Source organism: Coregonus lavaretus (genome assembly GCF_964263955.1).
Source record: "Coregonus lavaretus genome assembly, chromosome: 26".
NCBI classification, from domain to species: Eukaryota; Metazoa; Chordata; class Actinopteri; order Salmoniformes; family Salmonidae; genus Coregonus; species Coregonus lavaretus.
Window position 1 is genome coordinate 23,237,092 of NC_140013.1, and position 13,584 is coordinate 23,250,675.

The 13,584-nt window shown below is 40.9% G+C and overlaps 2 protein-coding genes across 2 annotated transcripts in view; both read right to left on the reverse strand.

Annotated features, from left to right (window-relative positions):
• Nucleotides 1-3,264: 3,264 nt before the first annotated feature.
• Nucleotides 3,265-6,985, reverse strand: LOC311101949 (ribosomal protein S6 kinase-related protein-like; the record flags this gene model as incomplete). Its single annotated transcript, XM_084143187.1, has 11 exons — nucleotides 3,265-3,567; nucleotides 3,690-3,800; nucleotides 3,970-4,058; nucleotides 4,148-4,237; nucleotides 4,762-4,789; nucleotides 4,916-4,956; nucleotides 5,067-5,174; nucleotides 5,867-5,936; nucleotides 6,259-6,327; nucleotides 6,455-6,538; nucleotides 6,767-6,985. The coding sequence occupies 11 exons, from the start codon at nucleotides 6,983-6,985 to the stop codon at nucleotides 3,265-3,267; spliced, it is 1,212 nt and encodes a 403-aa protein (XP_083999313.1).
• Nucleotides 6,986-9,667: 2,682 nt separating this feature from the next.
• The window catches only part of LOC311102207 (bridge-like lipid transfer protein family member 2), a 35,719-nt gene continuing 31,802 nt past the window's right edge, over nucleotides 9,668-13,584 (reverse strand). The window contains exons 37-39 of the mRNA XM_084143464.1: nucleotides 13,428-13,529; nucleotides 12,449-12,583; nucleotides 9,668-11,667 (exon numbers count right to left, since the gene is read on the reverse strand). Coding sequence (XP_083999590.1) covers nucleotides 11,482-11,667; nucleotides 12,449-12,583; nucleotides 13,428-13,529 — 423 coding nt within the window. The 3' untranslated portion in view covers nucleotides 9,668-11,481. The remainder of the gene's footprint in view (nucleotides 11,668-12,448; nucleotides 12,584-13,427; nucleotides 13,530-13,584) is intronic.

The window sequence follows — 13,584 nt, forward strand, 5'->3', positions numbered from 1 at the left end:
CCATGCATTGACTTATCATCATGTAACTCCAATCCACTCCTTTAATTTGGTTTTGTAAATTGCAAGACAATAACAATCCATTGTAATATCTTTAGTTTTCCAAATAAAATGTAAAATTCATTACTTTAATAGTATTCCACATTTTACATTTAAGTCATTTAGCAGACGCTCTTATCCAGAGCAACTTACAGTGTTGGGTCCATACATTTTCATGCTGGTCCCCCTAGGGAATCGAACCCACAACCCATGCTCTACCAACTGAGCTACACGGGACTACTAGTGGTACCACTCATTCAATAGTTGAACATTCATAGTAGCTAAATATCATATTATCTATCCTGTTTACTAAAGCTTGCTGAAATGAAAAGTGAATGTCAATAAAACTTGAGAACCTTACCTGACAGGATGCTAATTCAGAATCCAGTGCGATGTCTGACAGACTGCTGCTCCCTTGTATCCCACTCAACACCTTTAGGGCGGGGCTTAACGATGGGGTGGGGCTTGTTGATGGGTAATAAATAAATATGGATGAATATGTTCAACCAGAGGAGGCTGGTGGGAGGAGCTATAGGAGAATAGGCTCATTATAATGGCTGGAATGGCATCAATGGAACGGAGTCAAACGCGTTGTTTCCATATGTTTGATGTGTTTGGTACCATTCCATTGATTCCATTCCAGTCATTACAATGAGCCTGTCCTCCTATAGCTCCCCTCCAGCAGCCTCCTCTGCATTCAATGAAACATAATCCATCATTCCAAGTCATTACAATAATAACGATACACTTGTCATGCAAGTAGACGTTGTCTTGTTCTGAGAAGTTGTCTCAATGGCAGTAAAATCAATAATTCAGTGGATGAAACATGAAGCTAATTAATCATTCCAAACAACAGTTTTGTTTTTCTCTACATTTTATTTACACAGAAGTTAGATTTCATGAATGACTAAAATGTAAAAGAAGTCTGGCGACTTAAAACAGCACTATTGTGTACACCCAGGTTTATTACAGTGTGTTGGCCCAATAACATTTTTTCTGAAGCTATAATAACTCTGAACCCTTCAGCGCAGCGCAACCTCATTTAAGTGTTAAACCACAACCACTTTGCTCACTATTTTCCACTAATTAGTTGTAATCATAGACTTATGTAATTAGGTTGAACTATGCCTTGGGCACATTTCTGAATCTCTTGGCAATTCGGACATCCCCTAAGACCCAGAGGAAAAGCTCAGTCTCAGAGCAATTCAAACACTCCTATGCATATCTGCGTTATGCATTAGTAGTAAATCATGGGTATTAATAGGTTCAGAAAGTGCTTACAGTGTATATAAATGACCAAATATAGAACTGTGACATAGATTAGAGAGAAATGGGGTCAGAATGTTTTTTTAATGTGAAGATATAACAATCACTGTTTGAGTGCTTTACATAGGTCGATACCCGAGATCAGGTCCATCATATGAAGATCAACAGTGATAGGCTACATTGGCTTTATGGTGGCATATTCAGTTGTTACATTTTCACTTGAAGTGGTTGGATAAAATGCATAGGTAATTCTATCAAGAATGACATGCATTTGACAGTAAATACTTAATTCTCATCAAGTGTTAGTATTTGATCCTTTATTTGGCAAATTGAATATCTCCCTCTGCCCCTTTTCTGTAGAAAATACGTTTTCCACTTTTCTAGGACATCTCACTTGTTCTAGTGTTATTTTATGGGACTTCTCCATCCCTCCCTCTATAATTGTGTCAGTGTGCTAGAGGTGTCCACCAATGTAAAGATGTGGGTCACTGGACTAACACCACAGACATACTGTACCAGACCTGTCTCAGACAAGGGCCTAAAGGGGAATTCAATGTCAGACCGCAGAGAGAGGAGAGCCCACTACACCTTCCTATTCAGGAGACATTTTAGGAAGATGACTGGGACTTGTGCTTAGATTATATTTAGCTGTCTCCATTGGGCAGTAGCTAGTTTTTTCTGTTAAACCTAATTAAAAACATTTAATGATGATGCTTTATCTGGTCTTCAATTTTCCGTCCTATTAAGGTTGCTCCCTTAAGGGTTTCTTGGTGTTCTGAGTGTTTTACCAAATAGGTCACTGTCACACTAAAGTCTGGGGAATAAGTTGGCTTTATGTATCCAGTTGTAGTGCAATAGAAATAACGTACAGTATGTGTTAACATAATATATGATATATGCCATGTAGCAGACGCGTTTATCCAAAAGGACTTGCAGTAGTGCATGATCCATACATTTTCATCTGGATGGCCAACGGCCCCACAGGAATCGAACCCATGCAAGCTCCATGCTCTACCAACTGAACCACACAGATTTCAGGTGAAAAAACATTTGAACTTCCAAATGAATAATACTCCGTAAGATTTATACTTTTCTGTTGGTAACAATAAACTGAAAGCCTCCTCTTGTATTGTACTGGCTCAAATGTATATATGTTCTCTGCTGTCATGACTGATGACCAGGTGTCTGAAGTAACTCAGGCTCTATATCTGGAACAGCTAAAAACATCTAACCTAAAAAACCTGTGGAAACCTGTGGAACTTATCAACTCTTTTTAAAACTTCAAGTAGCTCCAAATAAGAGGTACCTATTTCCTTTGATATTTATCCAAGTATATCATGACAGGAGACAACTCCATCATGAGTTTATAGGGGCATTCATTATTCAGCTGTTACTGTGGTTGGGTAAAACACAACAACAATTAGTGAAATATAATGAGAAATGTGTATACAGCAGGACTTTGTGAACAGTCAAAGGCATTGTGATCAGTCACACAACAGTAAATCAAATAATCAGATGCCCTAAGCAATCAAACATAAAATAACACAGAATTAAATAAATACTTTGTTAAAAATATATATATGTGAAAGGATTTTCAGGAAAATAGAGATCTTCTTATACAAATGTAATAACAAAGGTAAAAGGTCAAAGACGCAGGTGGTTGATCCACATTTGGAAATAGTTTGTGCTATAACAGGCAGTGCCTTGAGAGGCTTTGAGTTGCAGTACTGTTAATCTCAATGGGAAATAGAACTGTTATAAACCCTTTTTGGTAAGTGGTGGTTTTCAGTGCATTAAAGCTCATCTATATTTATCATCCCAAATAGTCCAAATAAAAAAAGAAAACATACAGGAGCTTTTTCACAACCAAGTATCAATGTGGTACAAAATGTATATATCAAATACATGTCCATACTTGTTTCCATTCCAGTCAGTATTGAGTCACAGTAGCACAGGCACATCTCATGTGCTTAAACCCTGCGCTGTAGCCAGGGTCTGGCTCAGGTCAATGTTGGCCAAAGTTGGTGACAAGTCAGTGGGGCTGGTAGGGGAGTGGAGGATGTCACAGTCAAAGTTCTGGAAGTAGTCCATAGACAGGCCTCGCATGGCTTTGGCTAGACGATCAGGATGGTTCTTCAGTTCTAGAATTAGTTCAACAGGTCTCTTCTGTAGCAGCTGAGAGTCAAAGGAAGTGCCACGGAAAAATGTCTGCCTTTTGAAGCGCTCCAGGCTACGCAGGCGATGAGCTGGGTTCTTGCATAGGAGCTGGAGTCACAAACAGGATAGAGAAAGAAAGAAAGAAGAGCATTGAGAATTTGTTGATATTCTGTTTAAAAGGTGAATGTGTTTCCCAATCTGAGACAATCCCACTACAGATGACCTCTGACCTCTGTGAGCAGAAGGGCCAGTGCAGGGTTGAAGGTCTTGGGCATGGAGTATGGGCAGTCTCTGACCTTTCTCAGCATGTTGCAGTGGTCTGGCTCTGGAGGCACAGGGAACTATGGAGGTGTCATGGACAGAATTAGCATCAACAACATCTCTAGACGAGCATTTAGATTTGCATGACAGGACTGAGATTAAAAGAAGAAGAAAAACAACCTTTCTAACAACTATTAAATCATCACATATTCAGTTAATTAAGATGATGAACTGTGGTGGTGACAGCACCTTTCCAGTCACCAATGAGAACAACAGAACGCCGAGAGACCACCAATCAGCAGCATGGCTGTAGGGACCCCCACTCAGGACTTCAGGAGCTGTTCAGACAGAGGACCATCACAGTGAGATTATAATAGGTGCTTAATGTGTAGTGACCATTAACTTTGCCTGATCCCAAGCATCTCACCCATATATTGGATTGTCCCACAAATTGTAAATGCTCTTGCGCCACGCTCAAGACGGCGAGAGAGTCCAAAGTCAGTTAAACGCAGATGACCTGCATCAAATAGATACAGTAGTATTTTACATACAGTACTTCACAAATCCAATTCCGTTTTTTCTACCTGACAAATATGAAGCTTAAACTAGTTTCACTATAAACCGATATCTTCCAGAATATTCCATACAACAACAATCCTGAAGTGTCCACTGTATTATAAGGCCCTCTATTGTTCTCTTATATTTTATTGCAGTAGAAAGTAAACTAAACCCTACGTAAAATGTATGCATGTGTAAAAGACATCACGCTGCTTGCTTAGCGAGTACTACTTCCTCCCGATTCGGCCCATACCTGGCACGAACTCAGAATCTCTGCCTCACAAACACGTGACCGTCCTCCCTCAAGTGTCTTAGCCAATCACGCCACCTCAAAAGACAGCTAATGAGGTGACACAAGCGGGACACTAAAGGCTGTTTCACACATCCCCATGTGCTACACATGCATGACTAAGTTGCTTTGGATAAAAGTGTCTGCTAAATGGCATATATTATATATTAATATATAATTTAAGCTAGCATTACCTTGGTCAGACAGAAGGACATTCTCCATCTAAAAAATCCAGAAAAATCAGATGATTATAAACTTTTCTGTGAAGTTATAAATAAGTTATTTAGATGCAAGAAAGCATAAGTTATGTATAAAGTATAATGTTCATTATCAAACAAATGTTCATACCTTCACATCCCTATGCATGATCCCAAAGTCGTGAAGGAAACCTACCGATCAGACACACACATTATAATCCAAGTAAAGGTGAAACTTAAACAATGATTTCATACACATTTTGCAGAACTATATTGTGCATATACACACGAGGGACACTCACCCAAAGCACAGCCTAGCTCTGCAGCGAACACCCGAGCCTCATCCTCCCCAAACTGGCCCTTCAGTAACCAGTAGGTATACAGGTCTCCAGTACTGCAGTAGTCACACACTGTGGGAAGACAGACACAGTCACACACAATGATCTATCTTAGAACATAACAAGGCTATGCACAGTACACTGATCCAGGGCTGGGAGTAGATGACCCCTGCTGAAACACAAGCACTTGAAAAGGAAGGAGCAATGGAGGAGAGAAGCAATAGGAGAAAACGATCAATTGTCGGAAGTCACACAGTTGGACGTTTTTTAAGGCTGGGGGAAGCGTAGGAAGGGGTGATGCTGGGGAAGGAGCTAACTGTCAGTCAGAGACACAAATGAACTCAAACATGCCATTATCCACTAATAAGGGTGTTATTAATAAATCAAAGGAAGGGTAAACTGGTTCAGAAGCCACAGGAATGTATGCTACACCCTGAAATCTCAGTAGATGGCAGTATAATTCTTCAGACGAGTCATGGGGCTCAAACTGAGGGAGACAACACTGAATAGCAGCAAGGCCAGTCAATGCCATCGTAGACACTCCTGTTAGGGAGAGCGAGACAACCCACTGGGCACACACTGGTTGAATCAACGTTGTTTCCACGTCATTTCAATGAAATTACGTTGAACCAACATGGAATAGACGTTGACTTGACGTCTGTGCCCAGTGGGAAGCTCCTACGTGAGACACAGGGAGGGTAAAGAGAGGAGAGAATAAAACAAAGGGGAAGGAGGGATCTAGCTATATCACATTAGTCACTCACTAATGAAGAGGTGGCGCTGGGTCTGCCAGCAGTCCTGCAGATTGTGGAGGAATGGGTGGCTGACCTGCCGCTGCAACGCAACAGGCAACACACACAGCAGCAGCAACAGTGTGGATGTCAGCAAAGACACTCACTAGAACAATGTGATTTAGGAGGGATCTGAATGCAACCAGGTATCTTCAATGATGGCAAAGGTTGTTGTTTTTTATAGCAAAAGTTCCATGGGACCATGCTTGTTGTTGCACAGATGCTCATAGGGATAATTGTCATAGTCATTGTTATAGCTCAGTGAGTCATTGTTTCCAGCATGTTATCCCCTAAACTAAGTCAGGCCCTAAGCTAAAGCCTGCTCAGGATAGCAGCTTTCCAGGTCATCCTGCAGTGTGACCTACCTGAATGATGACCTCCTCCTTTGACTGTTCCAGGACCCCATGCTTCAGTATCTCAGACTTGGGTAAAACCTGTAGAGCAACACAATACAGGAACATTAAATACCGTGGGAATAGAATACACTAGATGTGTGTAGATGTCACATGAAATATAGTGCTGGTTAAATGTGATGTGGCAGGAGGCTGAGGAGAGATTCACCTTAACTGCATAAGTCTTCTCCTTCGACCTGTCCTTTACTTTCAAAATAGGACCAAAAGAGCCTTTGGCTATGAAGCCCAGGATCTGAATGTCATGGAGAGAAAGTGAGATTCAAATGTTGCAATATTATTAAACGTTAGTATCATTACAGGTAGGTTCCACCGTTTTTAATTTTATTTTTTACATCAGACAGACCATTACATAATTGATTCCCCCCACCCTGCTGAAGAGGCAGCATGAAAACATTTTCTTCAAACATTGATAACATCTGTGGTCCAAGTGTTCAATGCAAATGAAGTTAAGGAGGACTACCTGGAAATCGTCTTGCCCAGGGAATTTACGGTGTGGGAACTCAGGCAGAAAGATGGAGATCAAGCCAGGGAGAGTCCACTCCATGACAGGCTTCTGAGGGCTGTCTCCTGGGGGGAGGAGGTCCTCAGTAATTGGGGCTCCACTGCCGAGCACCATGCACTGTGTGGCCAGACCCGGTGGGCCAAGGTGGCGAATTCCATCAGTAAAGGATATTCCCATATTGGAGAGAAGGCCATGCCAGCGTCGTCTCTCTTGGCTTGGCACCTGTCTCTACATTGAGGACAACGGCTTTCGAATTAGTGATGGCTCTAATTATACGTAGTGCAAGTAACTACAGTTACTTTTTTAATTTTTATGTCAGACATCTCGAGGTTACTTACTGGCATATGCCACACTAGAATCATGCAGGACTAAATCAGCATTGGATAGAGGAGATACTGTATCATATGAAACCAAACATTTGCCAACATGCCAGATAAACAAACGAATGTTGAAAGATTCATTAATTTCTCATTAACTATATTTGGCCAGTTCCATGTGCCTCTGAAATGTAATTGTAAAATACTTACTTAAAATTGTATTTAAAAAAACATATTTTTCATTTGACATAGATGAATGAAATGTTTACTATTCTAATGCATATGCATAAATTAAAAACTGTTCAAATATATTGGCGCTTATCACCTGTTTCTATTCGCTGCACGCAGACGCACTTGTATCCATATGTCAATATTGTTGCGAGCCTACTATATAAATATATAAATGTATCACTTATGTGGAACAGAATGTAGATTAATTAGCAGGCTAAATCAGTATACTGCGCAAACTGCCTAAATATGTGATAAAATCTGATAACTTCATAGGTGTAGGCTACGTCTGAAGATCTCTTACCTTTTGTTTACTTGAGTCGCTGCCCATCGAATTATTTGCTAAACCTCGATCAACCACACGTCATTATTTTCTAATTGGATAGTTTTAACATTTTACACTGCCTTGTAAAACATCGAGCGCACATTGTTGACCCGCCATGACCGAGCGGCGCGCGGGGTGAGTTTGATCATCATCTCTAGCAACAAACGATAACCTCCCATTCGATGGTATTCTGCAGAAGGCGAAGTTCCGCTCCAGTTGAGCCTGTCATATGAATGATCAATCAGCCACTCACACTTCACTGGAAATAACGGCTAAAACCAAAACTACACATTTCTGTTAACCAATCACACATCTATTCATAATTACGAAATCAATTATAAATTGATGGTGTAGTGACCTTTTGAGAACATACAGTTGAAGTCGGAAGTTTACATACACCTTAGCCTAATACATTTAAACTCAGTTTTTCACAATTCCTGACATTTAATCCTAGTAAAAATTCCCTGTTTTAGGTCAGTTAGGATCACCACTTTATTTTAAGAATGTAAAATGTCAGAATAATAGTAGAGAGAATAATTTATTTCAGCTTTTATTTCTTTCATCACATTCCCAGTGGGTCAGAAGTTTACATACACTCAATTAGTATTTGGTAGCATTGCCTTTAAATTGTTTAACTTGGGTCAAACGTTTCAGGTAGCCTTCCACAAGCTTCCCACAATAAGTTAGGTGAATTTTGGCCCATTCCTCCTGACAGAGCTGGTGTAACTGAGTCAGGTTTGTAGGCCTCCTTGCTCGCACACACTTTTTCAGTTCTACCCACACATTTTCTATAGGATTGAGGTCAGGGCTTTGTGATGGCCACTCCAACACCTTGACTTTGTTGTCCTTAAGTCATTTTGCCACAACATTGGAAGTATGCTTGGGGTCATTGTCCATTTGGAAGACCCATTTGCGACCAAGCTTTAACTTCCTGACTGATGTCTTGAGATGTTGCTTCAATATATCCACATCATTTTCCTTCCTCATGATGCCATCTATTTTGTGAAGTGCACCAGTCCCTCCTTCAGCAAAGCACCCCCACAGCATGATGCTGCCACCCCCGTGCTTCACGGTTGGGATGGTGTTCTTCGGCTGCAAGGCACCCCCTTTTTCCTCCAAACATAACGATGGTCATTATGGGCAAACAGTTCTATTTTTGTTTAATCAGACCAGAGGACATTTCTCCAAAAAGTACGATATTTGTCCCCATGTGCAGTTGCAAACTGTGGCGGTTTTGGAGCAGTGGCTTCTTCCTTGCTGAGCAACCTTTCAGGTTATGTCGATATAGGACTCGTTTTACTGTGGATATAGATACTTTTGTACCCGTTTCCTCCAGCATCTTCACAAGGTCCTTTGCTGTTGTTCTGGGATTGATTTGCACTTTTCGCACCAAAGTACGTTAATCTCTAGGAGACAGAACGCGTCTCCTTCCTGAGCGGTATGACGGCTGCGTGGGCCCATGGTGTTTATACTTGCGTACTATTGTTTGTACAGATGAACGTGGTACCTTCTGGCGTTTTGAAATTGCTCCCAAGGATGAACCAGACTTGTGGAGGTCTACACATTTTTATTCTGAGGTCTTGGCTGATTTATTTTGATTTTCCCATGATGTCAAGCAAAGAGGCACTGAGTTTGAAGGTAGGCCTTGAAATACATCCACAGGTACACCTCCAATTGACTAAAATGATGTCAATTAGCCTATCAGAAGCTTCTAAAGCCATTACATTTTCTGGAATTTTCCAAGCTGTTTAAAGGCACAGTCAACTTAGTGTATGTAAACTTCTGACCCACTGGAATTATAAGTCTGTAAACAATTGTTGGAAAAATTACTTGTGTCATGCACAAAGTAGATGTCCTACCAGACTTGCCAAAACTATAGTTTGTTAACAAGAAATGTGTGGAATGGTTGAAAAACGAGTTTTAATGACTCCAACCTAAGTGTATGTTAACTTCCGACTTCAACTGTACATGATACATTCAGCTATAAGAGACATTAGAACATCTATTTTATTGACAAACATTTATAGTTACATGCATGGTGACAAAGAAAGAGTTAAAGAAACAATTAATTTCATTGAGCTATAACAAATGTTTCTTGAAATATTTAGACAAATATTTGACATCTTGCACTTTAAGGAAGCTAACTGAATAACAAACTCAGCAGGTACAGTTGTAATTGTAAAAAATTACCATGGTTACAAAAATATCTGAAAATACTTTGCTTAAAAAGTGCTGTAGTGTTAAAATTATAAAACATTAGAGACAAGCTGCAACAAAATTACTTTTGCAGAGACTATCAAAGCTGTCAGAATAAGTGCCATAACATAGAAAACAACAAGGACATATTGTTGCTGCTCGGTTGTGATATATTGTTATATTGCTGTTAATCGCACAGATATGTTGAGGGACTACAGTGTAAAACAGAAGTCTGCGGTGGCATATATTGTTGGAGAAGTCTCATGCAGGGTACAAAATTATATATTTTACAGGGATGCACTTTCCAGTCAGTGTGACTGTATCATACAGACTTGTGTAAAATCCCAACACTATAATAAAAGCATAAGGCTACTATTTGTTTAACACTTTTTTGGTTACTACATGAGTCCATATGTGTTATTTCATAGTTTTGATTTCTTCACTATTATTCTACAATGTAGAAAATAGTACAAATAAAAATAGTACAAATAAAGAAAAACCCTTGAATGAGTAGGTGTCCTAAAACTCTTGACTGGTTGTGTATATCATTACAGTACTAGTGAATCAGGTATTTCTAACTGTTGCAACAGACAGCATTTCTATTTTTACATTTACGTCATTTAGCAGACGCTCTTATCCAGAGCGACTTACATGAGCAATTAGGGTTAAGTGCCTTGCTTAAGGGCACATCGACCAGATTGTTCACCTAGTCGGCTCGGGGATTAGAACCAGCGACCTTTCGGTTACTGGCACAACACTCTTACCCACTAAGCTACCTGCCGCTCTATGGTTGTCAAGGTACTTTCATTTGAGATAAATGTTTTACAATCTACCTTATTTACATTTGCTTGAGGATACAGTATTCCTGAACCAGCAGGAAACGATGCTCTGAACAAGTCACATTATTTGCATCTTAAAATGGCATCCTATCCCTTATATAGTGCACTACTTTGGCATCCTATCCCCTAATGTAGTGAACTATATAGGTAATAGGGTGCTATTTGAGACACAACCATAGTCAACATATAAACTATGAAATGTTCTAATTGATTTAAAGGGGAAAGAGCAGACAGTGAAACTAAAAAAATAGCCATCACCCCAGTCATGCTATTAATGCAACAAGTATAGGCTGCTCATTCTGAAAGTTCAGGACCATGCGTGAAGCCTCTTAGAATAGGAGTGCTGATCTAGGGTCAGTTGTGACTTTTAGATCATCACAAATACAAAGAACAGGGAGGGTCAGGATCAGTCCTGGCACTGTTTTATTATCAGTCTCTCTGCCCCATAATGACCTGCAGCTCCATCTCCACATGCATACAGTATTTGACAATGTCAAGTGTCATCAGATAACACACTAGTAAAGGCAGTCTGACCTCTCCATGATTCCATGGGCTGGGGAGTGTGCTACTGTAGCTGCCATAGTCTGCATCCCAAAATGGCACCCTATTCTCTATACAGTGCACTACTTCTGACCAGGAAACATAGGACCCTGGTCGAAAGTAGTTCACTATGTAGGGTATAGGGTGCCATTTCAGACACTGCCATAGACTAGAGCGCAGTGGTCCAGTACAGTACTGGTTCAGTGGAAGTGAATGTAGGCCTGTCGGTCACTTGCGTCGGCTGAAGATGCCCTTCTTGCTGGAGCTCTTGTCTGAGCTGCTGAGACCGATGAGGAGTCGGGCCTTCTCATCCCCCTCCTGCTGCTGCATGCTCGTGTCGGACTTCCCCTCAAACGCCTTGCCCCGAGAGTCAGAGCCCGACGCCGGCTTCAGACGCAGCTTCTCCTTTATCATCTACACAGAGAGGGAGGGGGAGGAAACACATGTCAACCACATATAAAATAACATGTGGTTCAAGAACTCCTTTACATTTAAGTCATTTAGCAGACGCTCTTATCCAGAGCGACTTACAGTTAAGTGAGTGCATACATTTTCATACTGGCCCCCCGTGGGAATCGAACCCACAACCCTGGCGTTGCAAACGCCATGCTCTACCAACTGAGCTACATCCCTGCCGGCCATTCCCTCCCCTACCCTGTACGACGCTGGCTAATTGTGCGCCGCCCCATGGGTCTCCCGGTCGCGGCCGGCTACGACAGAGTCTGGATTCGAACCAGGATCTCTAGTGGCACAGCTAGCACTGAGATGCAGTGCCTTAGACCACTGCGCCACCCGGGAGACCTTTATCGTCTATGGATGGGAAAAGGAAAACATGAGAAATATATAGGACATATGACTGAAGTCAACTATAAATAGTTCTATATTGTGACATATAAAAATAGCTTTAGGCAGGGATTGGCATTTTGGCAGCTTGGACCATCACCATTTTTACATTCATTTTTTTTTGCCATCTAACTGCTACTGTAGGACATGGATGTGTTGGTAATGGAAGGGGCCAGGGTTCTGTGCAGTACGGAACAGGATTAAGTTGCCCCTACATGCTGACCCTGGGTTTTGCATTTTCCCCACTAATGGTCAAGGGGGAGGGGAGGCTGATCCTAGATCTGTATCTAGGGGGAACTTTACCACGCAGTGGTTGGGTTAGTAATAAGCGGGACAGGGTGCAGTGCAGTACCTGTGCTACCAGGGCTTTCCTGCTGTCCCTCTTCACAGCCATGGCAAAGTCCAGCCAGGTCCACGTGTTGTTGTGGTACTCCAGACAAGGCAGAACCAGGTTCAGATCCTTCCAGTCAACACTGTTTTTCTCTCCCTATGTGGAAACACAAGCACACAATACATAATGAAACTACATTGTCTGGGAGTTAAAAAGTACAACAGTTGTTCATACAATCCTGTTTTTGATTCTGTTACAATCCTGATGAGAAAATAGGATTCAATAATCATGCCTTCATGACATGTCTGTGTGTGTGTTCATTGATCTCCTGTTTAATGATATTACATATTTATATACGAATATTACATTTTCAATATTAAAAATGTACATTTATTAAACATTTACTTAAAATCAGCTATGAAAAAGGATTGAAACCCCATGGTTGATAATACCAAGCATTATGTAATCTGGAAGTCAAGATAATGCCGTCATTGGAAAATAACGATTATTTTGCAAATCCCTGAAGACATGCAATTGAAAATCTGAGAGGGATTAAAAATGGCATCCATGTCACAAACAAGCCAACAGTGTGAGATGGTTTACATATACAAACAGCTAAAACACATGACAACACACCAGATGTTGAGGTATTTTTTCAGTCTGAGAACAAAACATGTGTGACCTGATGACATCTCTCTGTATCTAATAATGGCTGAGTGAGATTAAACATCTCCCTTCGGGGGAATGTTTATTTATGAACTCACTGACACAACGACATGTATATAGAATCAACAACTGGCTTGAATCCAAGCATTGAGTACCGTTGTACTTTAGCTAGTTCCAAAATCCTGGCAAATTCCCAGATTTTCCAGAAATCCTGGTTGGACGATTCCTGGAATCAGGAGGGAATGTGCAGGAAATACGGGAATCATCCAACTGGCATTTCTGGAAAATTACCAGAATTTTGCTACCCTTAACCTTAGCACATGGTGATACCTGCCTTGTAGCTGACACAGAGGGGAACCTGGGGGATCTTGATGTAGATGAACGAGTTATTCATGGCTGCTCTCTCCTTCATCTTGTCAATGTCATCTACAGGATGCTAGATAGAGAAATAAGACATACTTCAGTTTCAATACGGTATGAAAGATCTAAGG